The sequence below is a fragment of the Gallus gallus genome, chromosome 3 (assembly GCF_016699485.2).
Source record: "Gallus gallus isolate bGalGal1 chromosome 3, bGalGal1.mat.broiler.GRCg7b, whole genome shotgun sequence".
In the NCBI taxonomy this organism is placed as follows: Eukaryota; Metazoa; Chordata; class Aves; order Galliformes; family Phasianidae; genus Gallus; species Gallus gallus.
Window position 1 is genome coordinate 58,629,688 of NC_052534.1, and position 18,861 is coordinate 58,648,548.

The 18,861-nt window shown below is 40.1% G+C and overlaps 1 protein-coding gene across 2 annotated transcripts in view; it reads left to right on the top strand.

Moving 5' to 3' along the window:
- Nucleotides 1-445: 445 nt before the first annotated feature.
- Nucleotides 446-18,861, top strand: part of THEMIS (thymocyte selection associated) — an 83,318-nt gene continuing 64,902 nt past the window's right edge. For both annotated transcript variants that reach the window (XM_015284452.4, XM_040697916.2), the window contains exons 1-2: nucleotides 446-658; nucleotides 15,558-15,716. In XM_015284452.4, coding sequence (XP_015139938.3) covers nucleotides 568-658; nucleotides 15,558-15,716 — 250 coding nt within the window. In that variant the 5' untranslated portion in view covers nucleotides 446-567. The remainder of the gene's footprint in view (nucleotides 659-15,557; nucleotides 15,717-18,861) is intronic.

The following is an 18,861-nucleotide window of genomic DNA, read 5'->3' on the forward strand; positions in this document are numbered from 1 at the left end:
CCAGCTACAGTGCTTAAGGAAGAAAAAGTATGAGAACAAAATGGTTTCGTTTTTTTCTTTTCAAAAGGTCTTTGTAGTTTTGAAGATAACGAACAATGAGGTATTTTGCCACACTCCTAGGAAGAAAAAAGAACCAACCCACCCAGATGAGATGCATTTTTCCAACTTTAGGCAGGGCAGGTGTTAAATGCCTTTTTTTTTTTTTTTCCCATAGGGTTGATATTTCCAAGCATCAAACCAGTAGCCACAATCAATGAGATGGAGCTTTGTGGTGGATACCCCTGCCTGCTTCCAAGTCCAGTACCCACAGTGATGCCCACACTGCTTGGTGAAGCCAGGTACCCCAGCTCGGCATCCCCACATCACAGCACTCTGCCTGCGGCTGTGGGAGGAAGCAGTCTGCAGGTCAAAGAAGCAGAAGTACCTCCCTGCACCGCTCCTCTCCACCCCACAGCCCATACTGCCAATACTCCCCAGGCAGAGCACACGCCAGGCTGTAAGCCTTGCAGCTTCTAAAGGCTCCCTGGCCTTCGAGTGCCAAAACCACATGCTGCCTTGCAGCCAACCATGGTATCTACCCTGGAGAAATTCATTCATTCTCTGGATCCCAGAACCCTTCCAAGGGTCCTTGAAATCCAGTCAGGCATCTATTTTGAAGGTGAGTGATGGGTACCTTCTGGCATAGCTTTCTGAGTTCATCTTGGACACTGGGTCTTCCCTGGGGTGGCTGTGAGAGAGGCAGAGGTAGAATGCTGATAGCCCTGTTTCCTGGCAGTTTCCCTCTAATTTTCTCTCTTTTGAAGAAAATAATAGAAGCATCAATGTCTTTAGAAGTATTTTTGGTATGGTGTACCTCTGCTCTTCAGTGAAGCTTTCAGGAAGGCGATGTAGTTAGACTTCATCTTATTCTGGAAAGAGTACTGGAATGAGTCATGAATTTGCTTTGCGCTGGCACAGAGCCATCAATCTAGCAATGGCAAATCACAATGCAGAGGTTAATTCATTAGCGCTAGCTCTGCTCTCCTGGGATTGACACGGAGAAGCAATCTCTGTTTCTGAAGTAAAGAAATACAGAAACTGGAAAGCAAATGTGGGAAATGATAAGGAAAAACAGTTTTCTGACATTTTGCCCCATGTTTGAGGGTACATCAGGTGTGTGCCATTATGAATGGATGGCTATGAGCCAGAAGCAGCATGACAGGGGCAATATTTTGATAGGTATTTTTGCAGTACATGCCTTGACCAAGCACAGAACTGCTCTGCAGTGCAAACCTTTTTACCTCTGTTTTGTGCACAAGCATAGCCCAGTATAAAAAAAGCATAAAAAGGCATGGACTGCATGTAATCACAGTGAAAACACCATGTCAAGCCATGTTTGGTTCTGGGAAATGAAGGTTACCTGCCTGTCACTGCAGATCAATGGTTTGCAGGGGGATTAAGCAAGGCCCCAGGGTAAATAAACTCCCTGGCAGAACTATGCATGGTGTTACGAATTCCTGCCTGCCAAAGAAGAAAGAAGGAAAACTTGGACTTACACTACATAAAACAGAGGGGACTTTATGAAACGAACTTAAGCTTCAGAATCCATAACGTCTACCTTTATGTTGATCTAAAAATCCCTACGCTGCACCATAGGAGAAGGAGGTAGGACACAGTTACCCTTTGCTGCAGCCGTGGAAAGTCTGAGCCAGGGCTTTCAGGGCCTATCTTTCTCTCCACTCCTGGGGAGGTGCAGAACAGGAAGGGCATTCTTCATCTGCAGGCACAGCATGCCTGAGACGCATAGGACCGGCACGCAAAAAGTCACGCTGAGAGATTTATGTGGCCAAAATTACCAGAAATTTTTGAAAAGATGGTTTTCTGGCCTTCCCTCACTTTCACTCATGTCTTGTTCAAATTGCATTTTTAAAAATGGCCTGAGAACTTGTTTTCAGCTTGAACTAAATGAAAATCTTGGTGATAAGGCTGCTACCTAAGTGATAAATAGTGGAGTTTAAAGTAAAACTAGAAGATCACTTCCTTGAATTTGAGTAGCTATAAATACAATATGTGCATGTATCTGGAGGTGCACGTGTAGATGTGGCACTGTGGGACATGGATAGTGGGCATGGTGATGGTGGGCTGATGGTTGGACTAGATGATCTTAGAGGTCTTTTCCAACCTTAATGACTCTGTGATTCTATGCTGTGTGTATACACACGCAAATTACTGTGAGATACACACACACACATATATATATATATACAAACACTAAAAAAAACTGCAGCAGCTCCACTGTCAGCAGGTTTCTGAGTCCCTACAGTTTGTATCCTGCTGCTGGTGGGTGGCAAAACTCCACACCATTAGAGAATGGAAGATTTCAGCACAGTTTTCCACTTGCTGTGTAGGCTCTGGTGCACATGGAGAAGGCAAACTGTAGAGGGACAACCCCCTGGCCATGCTGCAGCTATGCACTCTGATGTGTGAGGCTCTTAGCTGGCAGCTTTCTCTCAGAGAAGAGCTACCTGACCTGAGAAGTGAGTGGTACATGCCACAGTGATCCATGAACATCTACACTGGCAGGGTGAGGCCTTGAGCTGCTCTGCTGCTTCTTCGGCCCTGGAAGCACCACCTTTTCCTGTCCTCTGCTCTTAGTGCTTTCTTCTCCACTCCACAGCCAGTGTATCTTGCATATACAACAAGCTAGACTGATGCACAAGTGCAGCTCATCTCCTTCCTTCCATGCACAGCATGGGGCCTCAACATTTTAAAGCACTTGACCACACTGATACCCACTAACAGGCTTGCAGTCTTTCTTCTCTCTCCTTCCTTGTTTCAGGGGAGGCTTAAAGACACTCGAGACACTCTTTGTCTAAGAGGTCCGTGAGATCTAGGGCAACAAAAGGTCTTCTTGCCCCAGTGTTCCCTCCCTCCCTCAGCTGCTGTCCACACTGCATCTTTCCTGAGCGATTTACTTCCATCTGTGCCTTGCAGCAGGGGGGAACGTGCTGTTCTGTGATTGCATTCTGATTTATATTGCATTTTCTGAAGCAAGAGCAGTGCTTCAGAGAGAGACTGAAGTAATTCCTGTTATATTGCTTAACAGGAGAGTGAGCCACTTTGTGCATTTTGAATTTCCATTAGGACAACCCTTCCCAAGTCCTTTCTTGGCTAGACTGCCACTCGCCTCCATCAGCCCCTTTTAATTTCTTGTACTGCAGGCTGTACAACCTGTAATCATGGTGTGGGCAATGCCACATCTCCTGACAGGAACACAGATTTATTGCTATGGTTGCAGGGACCAAATCAGAGCATTTGTACAAGAAGATATATTTTGAAAGCATCACACTGCTGGGTTTGTCTGAATCTGGTCAATTGAGAAGGATGACTAATTGTATGGCATGAGAATTTAAAATGGTGTGAACTTGTATAAAGATGCATGCTATGCTCTACCCCTCTCCTCCCCCCCTAAAAAAAAAGAAAAAAAACAACCAACCAAACAAACAAACAAAAACCTCACAAGGGTTTTTTAAAACCACTTGTGGTTTTATCACTTACTTGAATGGTAAATAAAATAAATGATGATCTAATAAATCAATTAGAGCTGTCATATCAAAGCTGCAGCAACCAACCAATGATGGTCATAGCCACATAGCTGGTAAGGAGATGGAGAAGCTTAATTCATGCTCTATTTTTCTGTGGTGCACTGATGTGCCATGATGGTGAAACTTTTCATTTACTCAATCTGGAAGCAACATTTTACAGAAAATGCATTTATGTCTAAACAATTCTACAAGTATGACTTGCAAATTAGCCTTGCTGTTCTTGAGAGTTTCGGTACTTCTACAAGCTTAAGAAAAGTGTATTACAGGTCTTTATAAAGATGAGAGGGTTTTTCTTTTCTATGGTGAGAATTGTTTTTATTAGAAGCTGCAAAGTCAGGCTCCAGAATAAAAGTAGGAATTTGGTTGCCCTTAAGCAAAAGCAAAGCTCTAATGATGATAATTAAGAAGTCCCATTCTACCTTCATACCCATGTAGCACCAAATACAGTTCAAGTACCTTTTAGGTGCAAGTCTGCCTGCTACAGCTCCAAGTGGAGAATGTTGGAAACATGCTCTATGTACTTATTCCACCATTAGTTTACCTATCAGCCTATAAAAACTGTCTCTGCTGCTGTTAATAAAAATGTGATTTATTTAACCACATCTCCCAAAACTGCAAGTGGACAGGACCATGTAGATCCTGTTTCAGTTCAGAATGCTTTGTACTAGAGAAGCCGAAGACAATTGAAACGCTGCCTTTTGTGGTGAACACTACACCCCAGACACCTCTCTAAGGAACAGTTCTCTTTTTTGTTCCTGGTTTGAAACAAAGGGTTGGGTTTCCTGTAATGCTTTACATTATTGAGATGAAACCAGAAGCAAAATTACACTCTTTTTCACGCCACACTTGGACTTAGGGGAGAGTTGAAGCCCTATCCTTTTTTTCCTTTGGGAAGGATGGCCAAGGTTTGAGGGGTTGGCTCAAGCTCCTACCTTCTTCGTGCCCCTTCCTTCTACCAGAGTGTGGCTGTAGGATCAGAGCGTCTGCCTGCTGTTACTCTCTACAGCTGACATTGTGCAGAGTCAGGAAGATGGGTTTTTAGTAATAGCTCTAACTTTTTCTAAAGTGCTTTTCATTCATCACTCTCAATGGGCCATACAGAAGTAGGGAAATTATTGTCATCCCTGAAAACAGAAACACCGATGAAGGGAGAGAGTGGTTCTGCTGGCCCCAGGGACATTTCTCAGAGCAGCTGTTTAGGACTCTGCTGTTCACTGTTCTTTTCATAATATCACTGCTGCAGAAATCAAATTGCAAAACTACTGGAGGAAGTAGGAAGGCTGATTATAAGATGAAAGCAAATTTGTCAGATACAAATATCTTAGTAATCAGCACTGATTAGAAAGCAACTGTAGCGCAGTCTGAAGTACATGACAATTTAATAGCTCCTTAAAATATGTTATTAACAAATTAAACTACTGAAACTCCATTGGAAACTGATTTGATTGATTGAATGTCTTTCTTTGAACATTTCAGTAAATATTGATGCTTAGTGAGTTAAGTACTGTATGGCCACTGATTTTTACAGATGGCATGCAGTATGAGCTTTCATCTTTATGTTGCAAAAAATTATGTCTGTTTTAATACTGATATAATTATTTTATGGGTAATTTAATTTAATATTCTGCAGGCTTAAGTTAACCACTGGCAGGATAGTAAAATGTGTCAAATTTTAATTGTGAAAAATGCCTGCTCAAGGCATCTATTCTGTTGGTGTTTCTTGCCACTAACTGTGTTCTCTACCCACAACCTTCGCAGCTTTTGCTCCATCTAAAAAGTAATAATATAGTAAGTACATAGTACTTCTTTTTTATTCCCCTAAAGCTAAATATTCACACCAGTGATGGGATTAGGATACCAGAACTCTTCACAGTACAGGAAGACTTGGCAGATCCTCATCTCTTTTCAACTGTTCAAAGCAATATGTGTTTCATAGATTGCAGTGCCAGAACATCCCTTTATGATGGAACCATGAAACTCATTGGGAAAGTTTAATGCTGTATATTCTTTCTATGCAGAGAAGAGATCTTTAAGCTAGCAGCTCCTCCCACCTCCACAGGCCTGAGGTGTAGCAAGGCCGAAGGCTGCAAATGCAGTTCTGCACTCTGCTCCTTCTCATGGGGCCTGTAAAGTACTTCAGGAACAAAGTGGTGAGAAGAGATATCACTAGATAACACTGCGGCCTCATGCACACCCAAAGTTAATGCCTCTGTATATCCAAGAGATGTCAGGTGTGGGTTTCCTCCTCCCCATGAGGCTGTTCAGTACTCCATAACAGTTGCAAGGGGAATACCTAACAGAACTCACAGGGATGTGCTCCTTCTTTGGTTAATGTGAACTGCTCCATTGAAAAACTCTGTTGCAAGCCATGAAGAACATGAACATGGTCAGATTCATGGTTTCTCTTCATTCTCTTTTGCTGACCTCATATCCACACTTGCTTGCCTTCTCAGTAGTTTCAGTTTCATCCTTTCTGCTTCTGTTAATGGGAAGCAGCTTCTTTCCAGAGTGAGCTTCTGAGAACCTTGCAGGAGAGCCATGGGTTCTGCTGGCCATTAGCAGAACACTGCAATTAATTACAAATACTCTGTTAACCTCTAAACTGCAAATTGACTAAAAGAGTAATCCTCACACATCATCTCAGCTAGACAGTTTGGAAACATTTTGATGAAGATGATTAGGGCTGTATTTCTTGGAGATGGAAGATCAATGAAAATGACCTGCGCATTTGCTAGGTGGAGTCCCACTTGAGTGAATGCCAAGGGAAGAATTGTGTAATAAATTGTAGAACTTTGTGGTACAGTGTTTGTTCTTGCTGATTTCTCTCATTTTTTACAGATAGAGTCCAAATCTATCCATGAAAATTGAAGGGTTTCTTCCCTTGAAGATAGTAATTTTTTTTCCTCTTGATTCAGCATTTAAGAAAGTGATCCCTGGGTAGAACAAGAACAACAGGTTGTTTGAATTTGCTTTTGTGGTCAGTAGTCAGAGATGTTAGTAAATTTTCTCTATTAACCACCGAAACTCTGCTGTACTTGCTTCAGATTGCTTCAAAAACATCTTTTATTCTGAACAAGAAGGAAAGTGCCTTTCAATGAATGCAATATGAGAATGAAACCTGACTTTTATGGGTCAAATATTGCTCATTTTATTCATGCTGCTGCCCTCAGTAGAATGACTCATCCACATACAGTGCAAAAAACCTGACCCTCAGTAGCTGTCTCTGAGGGCAAAGCTGTTTTGAGGATTCCTATGTGCATTTTTTTCCTTGACATTCAGCTCCAGGCTTCTCTGTTGAAGGCACAAGGGATAGGAAGGATATCCAAATTGCCTGACTTATTTCAGTACAGGGATCAGCCCTTCCCCCATGTGCCGATTTTATGCAGTGGGTTGGAGGCCTCTGGGAATGGGAGGAGGAGGTCTGTGGTGTGAGGAGCCATGTTCCAGTACGTGCTAACCTGCTATCATATAAAAATACCACCACAGCCTTCACAAACTCAGACTCTAGGAAGATAGCTGAATGACTACAGCAAATAAGCAGAGAGGAAATGTCTTGGTACACGCTTCCCATAGTACACAAGTCTCAGCCCATGTGCTGTTGCTTGGTTGCTGGGAGATATTTCTTTTCTTTCAGTAACTTCTTCCCATCATGACTTATGCATGAGGGAATGTGGCATTTGTTCAGGTTCACCGTTTCTAGTCAGCTCCCTTGGGCAGACAGAAATGGGCTGAGGGGCAGCGTGCAGTGGTCTTAGCGGGTAAGGTGCTTAAACAAGTTGCCAGTTTGGGGTTTTATCTGTAACTCTCAACACTCTGGCCTGACCCTGCAACATGATTTAAGCAACCTTCTTAAGCCCAGTCTGTTGAAGCACGTATGTTGTTAAACACCCACCTCAATAAGCTTACCTTAAGTCAAATTAATGCTGCAAAGAAAATGAATAAGACTAAATAAATCACAAACAGTTAAAACAGTGATGACTCACACAGTTCAAAAGCAGTTTTTGGCACTGTTTTTGTTACTACAGTGATTCCAACTTGCAGGGGTAAAATCAACAAAAGGTCAAAGACGTTGTATTTGGAACTGTGGTTTCACTTGCTCTTTCCATTATAGTGGGTGCTGCACACACAAAGGCTGTGCTGCCATATACACGAGCATGAGCCCTCAGGATAGATGAGAATCAGAAAAAGGGGGAAAAAAAAACACATAAATCCATCAGGAAAGAAATAAATCAGAAACTGCAGAAGTAATTTTTTAAAAATTCCATTATGATTGAAATGGCTTAAAGCACTTGACATTTAAAGTTTGACTTTATATGATGAAAGATAAATTGCACAGCTTTTGTTTTTTTGATGGTTTTGTGTTGGCAAAAATCAGACCCTCTGCAGTCTAGGTAGATGAGATCAAGATAAGATGCTCTCTTAGCAAAGAGCCTTTTGAAGGGTATTGATTGTAATTTAATTACTGAGCTCCTTGGAGAATTTGTGAACAAGACTGACCAAATATGCAGATTTTTGTTGCTTAGCGCACATTAGAAAGAGAAGAACTGTTGTATAGCCCAATAAGTCGCCCTGTCATCTGGTGCTATACACAGTGCTGCTTAGTGACCACTGCAAGCACTGGGCTACTGAAGTATGGTGTGGGCATGGGGATGCTGGGATCCCCCAGTCCCAGTGAGATCAAGGTTAGGAAGGAAGGGGTGAATAAAAGCCATACAGGTGCTTCGTAATTTTTGCATCCACAGCCAGAGATTGGAGAGAAAAACTGGAGCATGTTTCATTCCTGGCCTGCCACTGATTGCATATAACATTTTCAGCCTCTGTATTTTTCCCACAAGGTATTTAGTTTATGGAGTTTAGTGGGGTAAGTCCTGCGTGCTGATTGCCCTATTCAGTTCTCAGGAGATATTTGACTGAAAAAAGATAAGTAACTTCTCACTGTCAGAAACCAGTTACTTTTCCTTACTGCTTGATCAGAATTTAATACCATTAACGTTATTAAACAAAACTCTCCACCCTGCAACTTCAAAACAGTTCTCTCCTTTGACTAAAGAGCACGAACTCTGAACAATTGGCTGACCCCCACATAACACTCATAAAGAATGATATATTTTTTATTGACACTAATTACAGATACATTATGCTCTTCATATTACTTTAGGTGCCTGCATCAGCCTTAATAAAACTGATTTCAACCCAGCTATGTCCCAGCCGAAAGCAGACTGTTGTGGTTCTGGCTGAATGGCTACACCAAGGGGTTATGCCTTTCTGGGAAAGCAGAATCATATCACCAGTCACTGAAACACAGGCACCTCTGATCTACGAAGACAGTATCCATATGGGCAACTGATGACAACATAATAGTGGAGAAAGGAACATTTGGAGAAGGACACTGGGACAAAGTTCTCCTTTTTCAAGACATGTCAGGAGATCTTTCATCTCCTAGCAAAGCAGCCAGACTCCTGGTTCTTTGGATCTTCTTTCAAAGACCTCTGAGCCTGCCAGCTGCAATGAATTCAGTGGGTGCCACTGAGAGATGAAAAGGAGGAATTTTTTCCTTCAAGGATTCAAACTCATGGGGTTGGGGAGTATATGCCTCGTGTTTGGCCCACAAAGTCATTTGGTTGTATTGGAGAAAAGTTTGAGCTTTGTTTAAAGAAGAATAGGGGATATTTGGAAGTGCTTTACAGAGCACTGAAGCAGACAGACTGTCAGATTGGGAATCAGCCAGCCTGAGCTTGAGTTCCAGCCCTGCTAAATGGTCTTCTGTGAAATCTTGGTCACATTTTTTGTCTGGCTGCATTGCTCTCACTGGTCTTCCTTTCTGCAGTGCCCAGACCTTTGTGACTGAATGGAGTTAAGTAAAAGTGATATATTAACAGTGTTTAGTCATGGACCTGATTTTGAGCAACACTCCCTACTGGGATCACTGAATTGTTCACTCCTAGAGCAGTCAACAAATAGACACTAAGCTACTGGGAGAGAATGGGAACTATTACTGAGATATGTGCTGTGCTGTTCTAACTTGCATTATAAAATATTTATTTCAGTGGTGCTGTCACTAGCCCTGATGTGAAGAGTGACTTGATCCACCTCATACATTAGCCGTATCTGTGTTTTATATTGTAGTTTTTAATATGAAAACAGTCTTTGTTTACATGTAATGAGAAATAATTAAAATAAAGGGTTCATGATAGGGAGGATGCTGGTGCTTAACATTTTGGGAAAGATGGAGGAGACAGATATCGAACCAATTGTTATGGTTGCTTTGATGTGATCACAGCAGTTGCTAATATAGATTGTCAAACTAGAGATGAGCTTATGAAAGGATATAAATGTGTTTTTTACTGAACAAAGTAGCAATCTAGAAAAGGTGGTTTCAAAGGCAACAAGCCCTTTAATTACAGCCTTCAGGGTCACTGTTTGATCACTGTAAATAAGCTGCTTTATTCTGGGTTCTGCTAAAATGTATTTTGCATTATGTTGTACACATCTTTCTCAAATCAAAAAGATTCAGTTCTCAAGCTTACCGGATTTACATTTTCAACACTTTCTTTGCAACTCAAATGGAAAAAACACAGTGACTTCATGTTTCATAGCAAACGAATATATTGAAAGGTCTGCTCTTATTTTAATTTTAATTTTCAGTATATTTGGGGGGCATTCGTTTCACATAGACTGAAGTGAACTCTTTCAGGGTCATTTTGTCACACAGTGGGCATTTCCACAGAGTTTTAAGACTAATTGTTGTGGCTTTTAAAAGAAAAAGTATTTTTCTTGTTGTTTTTGAAAACCATGCAGTTTCCCTCCCTCCCTTTTATCAGCACAAATATTTGCTACAAATGCCTGGATGGCAAATCACATAGGTAACATTTTTCTTGTCTGAACATAATCTTCATTATACTATTCCAGGCAAACAGCCAAGCAAGGGCTAAAATCAGGGCTCAGGCAATTTAGCTGCAGACAAATATGTAATTACAATCAATACTGTACATGCAACTGCACCCCCAAAAGTTAATCCGTTCTTGTATGGCTGGCAGAGTTTCATTTTTTAATGATTTTTTTATATTGGTATTGTTAAAAATAAGGCTTCTGCAATCATAGTCTTTGTCTGTTAGCTATTCTCCTCCTAGCCTTTCACCCTCACATTCTTTCACCTTTGGTCTACTTCACATGATTCTGGTAAAGGAGTAGGTAATGAAAGTCCTTCAAGATGTCCATGAAAATGGTCTTTTAGGTAGATACCTATTCCCATGCTTATCTGCATATCTAGCTGTCAATTTACTCATATATATGAATATTACTGCTGATAAACTGTTGAAAGTTTTTCTCTGAATTCCTCAATTGATGGAAAATGCTGTGATGTACCTCAGCTGGTGGCTTACAAACAATCTATTTGGCCTCTCTTATTGGCTACAGAGTGCTGTCCTACAGCCATGAGATCTGGGGTACTTGGGTGCTCTCCACTTTCAGCCCACTAAGCCTTTCTCTTTTCTTGAAGACTTAAAATATTCTTCCTAACTGTTTAATTCCCTTCTTGATTGTGCCAAAAATATGTCTTTCCTTTCTTCCTTTTTTTCTTTAACACAAGAATGAGTTCATTTTCCTTGGTATTATCTATTACAAAGTATTACGTTTGCTGGTTAATTATATACTCATGTAACCATTTATTTCTTTAATGGTAGGATAACCAGCTCCCTTGCTTTTCTATCTTGCTTTCATTCTTTTGTTCATTCTTTCATTCTTCTTTTTTTTTTTTCTCTTTTGGTCTTTTGTTCTTTTGCTCTTTTGTTTCTTTCTCTCTCCCTCTTTTTCTCTCTTAATTAGAATTGTGACTTCTTTTAAGTTTTAATTTTAATATCACTTTTTCCTGGAACTGATGCTTTTAGATGAACAATCCATTTGTTTTCCCCTACATGTTTTTGTTCTGATTAAAGACCGTGGGAGTTAAGGTGCTGTGACAGCCCCGTGTGTCTTTCTGCACGCGTTCCTTGGTGGTTTGCAGTCTGGCGTTTATAATCCATCTTTTTCTGAATGCATTATGTTGGCCCTTGATGTTTCAAACTGAGCCTGCAGCTCCATGTAATGCTTTTTGTAGACTCCAGCTTGAACTCCATATGCTTGTCTGCCTCAGGTATTTTGTCTCTTTTATAAGTGTGGATTTTCTTTTCTTGTGTATTTTACCCTTTTCTTGTAGTGTTTTAGATTCCCTGCTATCTCTAAAGAGCTGAGCTTCTGTTTATCCCGTGTACGTTTTTCACTGCATTTCTCATGTTTTGAAAATTTTGATTGCTTTGTCAAAAGTGTATTTTTGAGCCATCTAGTCATCTATTTTTGAGTGTTTGGCAGTGCTAGGCTCTTTTTACAGGTGCTGCCAGACTGTTTCTTCAGTCTCTTTAGCCTACCACTAACTGATCAGTGTTATCACTTTTTTTTAAGCTCTGTTTATATTTTATATTCTATAAGGAGGACAGAGCTTCTCCAACTCTCTGCAGTATAATTTGTAGTGAAGCTATTGTGTCCAAGTAAGAGCAAATCTGATAAAAGTAGTAGTGCCTCCAGAACCAGCCATAATCAGAGACAAGGCCCACTGCTGCATCCCCTACTCAATTCCCAATGGCAGCACTCTGCTGCAGATATAGACTAAAGCAGTGGTTAAATTTTTTTCAATTACACCTTATTTTTTTGGAGAAGCTTAGCCTCTTTACTGCTCCTTTCTCCACCTCAGGATAGGTGCTTGATTTGCTTCACTCTAGCTACTGTGTTATTTGGAAACCACCCCAGGCCAGCTAGGCCACTGAATCTTCATTGTTCAGTGTCTGTGTTCTTATGGAGCAATGTTGCCTGTGTCTGGATGTGTAGTGGGTCTCAGATGGACTGAGGGGAGCACTTGCAAAGACTGTCTCACAGGGATGAAAGTAAATGTGCCTGAAGCCCATAATTAGTCAGTGGAGTTACTTTCAATACATTAAATGGTTTCTAGGGGTCTCTTTTCAAGTGACGTAAACTGGAGAAGCTAGATGTAAAGCTGCACTGAATAAAAAAAGCCTCTGTAAGTCACAAGCTCACATTTTGTGTTTGTTTTTGCAAATATTTATTCAAGAGTGAGAATACTGGAATTCTTTTCTCATCTTTCCACATTTCTGTAATGCAGAGCTCGTCATGCTGGGTCCTGTGGGATTCCCTCTATCTAATAATATCATGGCTGCTTGTGAAATCTACTGTCTGATGTGAGGAGTGAGGTGATTCAGCACAAAAGGGATATTACCCCCTTCATGGCTGCTCAATTTTCTCTCCTTCTCGTTTTCGTGTGTAATAAGTATTGCACACACAGTTATCTGACTATCATAAAGTATCCTATAGAACTCAACTGAAGCAATGAGAGCTATGATAATTCCTCATTTGTTTATTAGAGCAGCGGCTACTGAGAGTGTAGCAATATCTGGTGGAAGAAGTTGGGTTAGTCAGTATTGAATTGCTAAAAGGCTGAAAGGAGAGTAAACAACTACACAGTATCTTTACAATAAGAAAACCAAACTGTTCTTTTATCATTAGAGGGCAACAGCTCTCTTGGTCTTCTGCTTGGCATCAGATTGATTGAAAGGATGCATAAACAGAACTTTCTTCCTCTTGACTGTGGTTAATATCGTATGGCCCTATAATCCAGAACAACTCTGTGCTGACCATTGTACTAGTGTGCCACAGAAAGTCATCAGCCTTCTGGGAATTTTAGAGTCTGAGTAAAATAGCCCTCTTCATCCCATGTAGGATTCACAGGAAGGGAAAACAGGCAACCAAAAGCAACTGCCACAAGATTTTTGTTTGGGTTGTTTGTTTGGATTTGTTTTTTTATTTTTTATTTAATAGATTCCTTCTGCATGAAGTTAAAACCTATGCTCATATGTGTCTTCTTCAGGGGAGACAGGTGGGGATTCCCTGGTGTCCATCTTAACTGTGAGAGGACCATACAGCAAACAGAAAAGTTTACCTGGACATGTCTTCAAGACAGAGTAAAATCAATCAGTTTTTCCATGTTACTTTTATTCATTCTCCTGTTCTGACACAAACCTATTGGTTAGCCTACCCAAACTCAGGCTTTGGGTTTAAGCTAAAACTTGAGTGATTTTTGCTCAGACCAGTCTCCAAGTGACTTCCAATGAGGCTGAGGTGGTGACCAAGTGCTTGTTACCTGCAAGTGCTGCAGCAAAGATGATAAATATATCCCATACTCAGTGTGATTGGAATTGATCTTGAGTAAGCCTTAGGAAAATCACTGGGCTAACAGCTGCATTTTCTATATGACACTTGATTTAAAAAAAAAAAAGTGAGTTGTTTTGGTTTGGTTAGTTTTTTTTTGTTTGTTTGTTTGCTTTTTCCTTCTCCAGCTACAAGGAAAGCTGTGGAGTAGAGTTTACTACTTTCTGTGGGAAGGGAGTTCTGCAGGCAATGGCAATATTTCAGTACAGGCCATCTAAATTATCAATTGCTGTATATAGCCAGAGGTCAGGTTTTAAATACCCCTCACTGCTTGAGACCATTCTGGCTACCTATGTTAAAAAGAAAGGAGAAAAATACAAGGGTTTAAATTGAACAAGATGCAAGAAAGAGCTATTAGAATGATTGTGGAAAGGAAAATCTATCTTCTTAGAGAAGATAAAGAAAACTTGTTTCTCCGAGATTTTTGTCAATAATGAAAACAGAGAAGGGGCAAAATTAACCTTGTAAGCACTCTCGGAATGGGAAAAATGGAAATGAGTAAAAAAGAAACATTTTAAATAGTGGAGCAATGTCAGTAACAAAGGAAAGAACAGTCACCAAAAAATGAGTGGATATGAGAATAAGGTTTCTCACCATGAGGGAAATGAAATTCTGAGGAGGGGTTCCAAGCACAGCACTTCCACGTCAGTTCAGGATAGAGCTTGATGAGTTCATAGTAGGAACTGCACTGCATAAGAAGAATGGAAGCTAGCGTTAAATCCAGCATTTCTGACGGGAGGTTTTTTGTATTCAAAGTAATACTATCTACAAATGGAACTCAAAGAAGGCTTAATCACTGTGTGTTTGCTCCACTGTATATATAATTAATTAATTCAATGCCTCAAAGCTTCTGCTAATCTCCTGCAGGGACCGGGAAAAAAATATTTCCTTCTTCTGCATAACTTGGCTTTTGTTATTCATTTACTTTATTATTCCACCCTGACACGTACACACTTCTGAAACACCAGAGATGGACACAGCTTGAATGGAAAAGGAAGTTTTTTTGTCAGATCAAGCTGCACTTCCAGTTTGTGCCAGGGAAGTTCTGAAATACTTGGTTGGATTGCTTTGTTCTGGCACTCAAACTTCTGAACATCAAGGACAAAAAAAAGGATTTTTTTTTTTCCATATCAGAAACAACAGGTTTTTTTTTTAACTGTGTGGCAATGATTACCATTGTTACTATGCCAGACTTCAAATTTTCTAGTACTTTCTTCAGATTTCCTGTTTCTGTAGAAACATCAAATGTAGATTGTGTTTCACTGTCTCCTAGTTTCTCCCTGGACACCTTGTAGGGTCTGTAGTATTTGTATTCTGTTGTAAACCATTGTTTTCTATGGGTTGTGCTGTGCCCTGTGCTGTGCAGAGGCACCTTGCCTGCCTGAGCTCCACCACCTGCTGATTTTCTGTGGCAGCTCCTGATGACCTAGGTGATCCTCTGCTCAGCTTCATTACATTTCAGTTTTACAGCTTTGAAACAAGGGTTCTTTGAAGTCTTTTCCTGCATCTAAGGACAGTGCATACACAGGGCTGACCTAGAGAGACTGAAGTCTCAAGATAAATTTTCTTATGAACCTAAGGAAGAAAATAAAGATTAGATTAGTTATTTCAGTAAGTATATTTCATATAAATTCAATTTTTTTCTTTTATACAAAGAGACAAAGATACTTGAAAAAGTGAAAAAAAACCTGAACATTTTTCTTTTGTGTTTCTTTTCAGGTTCCATCTATGAAATGTTTGGAAATGAATGCAGCCTGTCAACAGGAGAAGTGATTAAAGTTATTGGCTTCAAAATTAATAAGCTCATAGCAAGTATCTGTGAGAATAATGAAGACAGCCAGTTTTCTGCCAAAGTGGAATTACCACTAAATTTTCCTGGTATAGTATTTCATGAATACATGTTTTTGAGGAATTATAATCACTTTTTTGCATTTTATTGATTTGCTGTCTTGACCGATATTTGTTTGAGATTACGTCTCAACTGTCAAGGATACAATTTTATCAGATAGCACAAAACACAACCCACTCATTTTTAAATTTCCATTCCTGTAGTACTCTTTCAAGTCTGGGTAGAAATTATTCATGTTATAATGTTCAGAAATGATCTCTATACATGAGGTCGCTCACTGCAAGAATTCTTACAAAAACATCTATTCAGTTGTTAGTGACTTTGTCGAATTCTGATCTATTTTTCTTGCCATGCATGCAGAATATAATTTAATTAATATCGTTACTTGATTATTCTGAGTAGAAAAGACTTACTTCAAATATTTTCTTATGTTTTGTTTTAATTTAATCATTTATTTTAATTCCTGTGGCCAAAGTGGCTGTCTTGTGCCTGGAAACTAGAAGAGAGGAAATCAGAACATTCTGTAGAGATGTCCCAAAATACCCACCTTTCTGAACTTGGACTTGATGCTTTGCATCTGATACTGGCTTAATATTTTAATTGAAAATATCATCCTCTGATCATGTAGCCTTGTTAGGGAGAGGTGGCCAAGTACTGCATCTCATTTTATCTGCTTTTTAGGGCCTGGCTGTGTTAAGTAGAGGAGTGACTGAAATGCAGAGGATGAAACACTGTGAGTTTATGCATGTGGGAAGTGGAGGAGGCAAACCAGGCTGAGAAGCTGACAGAAAAATGGTGAACCTAGGAGCAGTAGGTTGAGTTCTTGACTTGGCAACATCACTAGTGTTTTTCTGTGTGTTACAGTGTATGTGAGAATGTGTGCAGGCACATATAAGATGTTTAAGTTACACCAGCCCCCAGACTGGAGTGTGCTTTTTCTTCAGAGGAAGACAAGACACATTTCCTAAGCAAATAAAATGCAAAAGCACATAGAAAAGCAATGTTTCATCTGAATTACACAGGAAAATATCTTCTGCCATGCCTTCATTTTCCATCTCTAAGATACAGATTTCTCTCTGAAGTAGTCCAGCATATAATGTTCTTTTCCCCAGTGGATTCTCAGTGTGCTTTCATGTTTTTCTTATTCGGTGAATCAGAACCATTTGTATGACCACTTATTAAAAGACTTTTTTGAAATGTCATTTTCAAGCACTGATAGGGCCCAAAAGTAGTGATCAAAGACGTTTTAATTATTTGTGGCTATCTAGAGATATTGAAGTACTGCTGTACTGTGAACTCTCAAGATACTTAGTATTTTTCTTGAATTCCAATCTTCTTTGCTATTATTAAAATTTCTTCCATTATCTCTAACACACACGTACATGTAGTAAGCTGTAGTCTGTATATTGATTGACAGATGAGGTTGAACATCTGAATCCTAAAACATCCAGCACAACTAAGCATTAAAAGTAATTCTACATTTATTAATGTTGAATCTCATAATTTTTTGAACAGAATGACTTGTGATTTCATGTAATTGAACTTAGTGAGTCTGGATTTGTTGCATTCAAGTGATCAGTTTTAAAACTTGGCGTTTGGATATTGTGGCCGTGTTGAGAACATTTTTAAATGTAGTCAAATACCTACAATTTACATGCATATTTTTGCAATCTCCTGACTAGTTTTCTAGAAAATGTACACATTTTATTATGTATACACATTATGTTCTCAGTGGAACTGTTGGACTTGATAATCATCATAGGTCCCTTCCAAATGAACGAATCTAGTCTAACAATGTTGCTGGCTTGTCTCATCTCTACAACGAAGAACAGAATCAATTTGCTGGTGATGTTTTTCACACTGTTTTTGATTTTCCTCAGTAAAAATATCCACAAGTCTGTCACTGCATTCTCTTTGCATTTCCAGGGCTTTCTTGCTAGTATTGATGAAAAGAAAACTTTTTCGATGTTATTTTCTACTTCTGTTGTAAGTTGCATGTGGTGGACACATCTACCCTTTCACTGTGTGCATGCTGACATAAGCAAGCCACTCATCTATTTAGGTAACTCTGGGGATGATGTCCCTCTGAGAGGAAAACTGGGCTCATTGGCTCTAAATGAGCCTTCCTCTTTGTCTTTCTGAATGTGTTTGCAACTTACAGAATTCTTTTTTTTCTGCTCTGGCAAATCAGATTCTTGATAAAGGCCTAATCTGGCCTTTGCATTAGCGAAACCGCTGCAACTGCAAGTTCGCTATCTGTGTTATTTCATTTTATCCTCATTCTAATTTGTTCTTCTTCATGCCTCAGAGGGCAAGGCTGTTCTTTCTGTGTTCATACACTGGACCAAAAAAAAAAAAAAATCTGCTGCTACTCTAGGCATTTTGATGGCTACATCTAACAGCATTTTGAACTACAATTTTCACTGCTAACAAGTTAGCAGAGACAGGTAATTTACACAACACCTGAACTGTGTGCCAGCACAAATGATTTCATTTTGTTCTGTTAAATTCCTTTTTCTGCAAAAATATTATTCATCTGTCCCTGTTCTCAAGATGTCTCTGACAGCTGTCGCTGCTCATTCCTACAGGACCTGACAGATGTAGCTGAGCAAGACCATCCCTTTGAGCTCTCAGCCTTCACTAACCATGAGGCAGGAGACTTGCCTGTGGCCATACATGCATGGAAGAGCTGAGACTGGGCACAGTAAGGCTCACCTTGGTAGGAGTTAAAGAGCTGTCAATCTGAAAGACTTCTACGTAGCAGAGTGAATGCCCTGCAAGACAGAAGTGATCAGAAAATCAGTCTCCATGCCAAGGAGGTCACTGATACATGGCTCTCCAGTGGTGATGCCAAGCATGAGCTATGGTGATCTCATGAAAATATTACTGTGACTATCAGTGGCACAGACTGGGAAAATGATACCGAGGAAAATCCCATCAGCCTCGGGAGTGAAATCAGCAGCAGGAGACAAGGGATGGTGGTAGAGAGTTTGGGTTTGAGGCACAATGGGAAAAAGATGCTGCAAGAGATGGAACAGAGGAAGAAGAAATGTGGGTGGTGGAGGAATGGCAATCAAATCAGCTCCAGAGGAGTCAGGAACTAAGCTGATCCCATTCTTCTGCATTACTTTGGGGAACAGAAACTACTGTGATGATACCAAGGGTGGAACACCT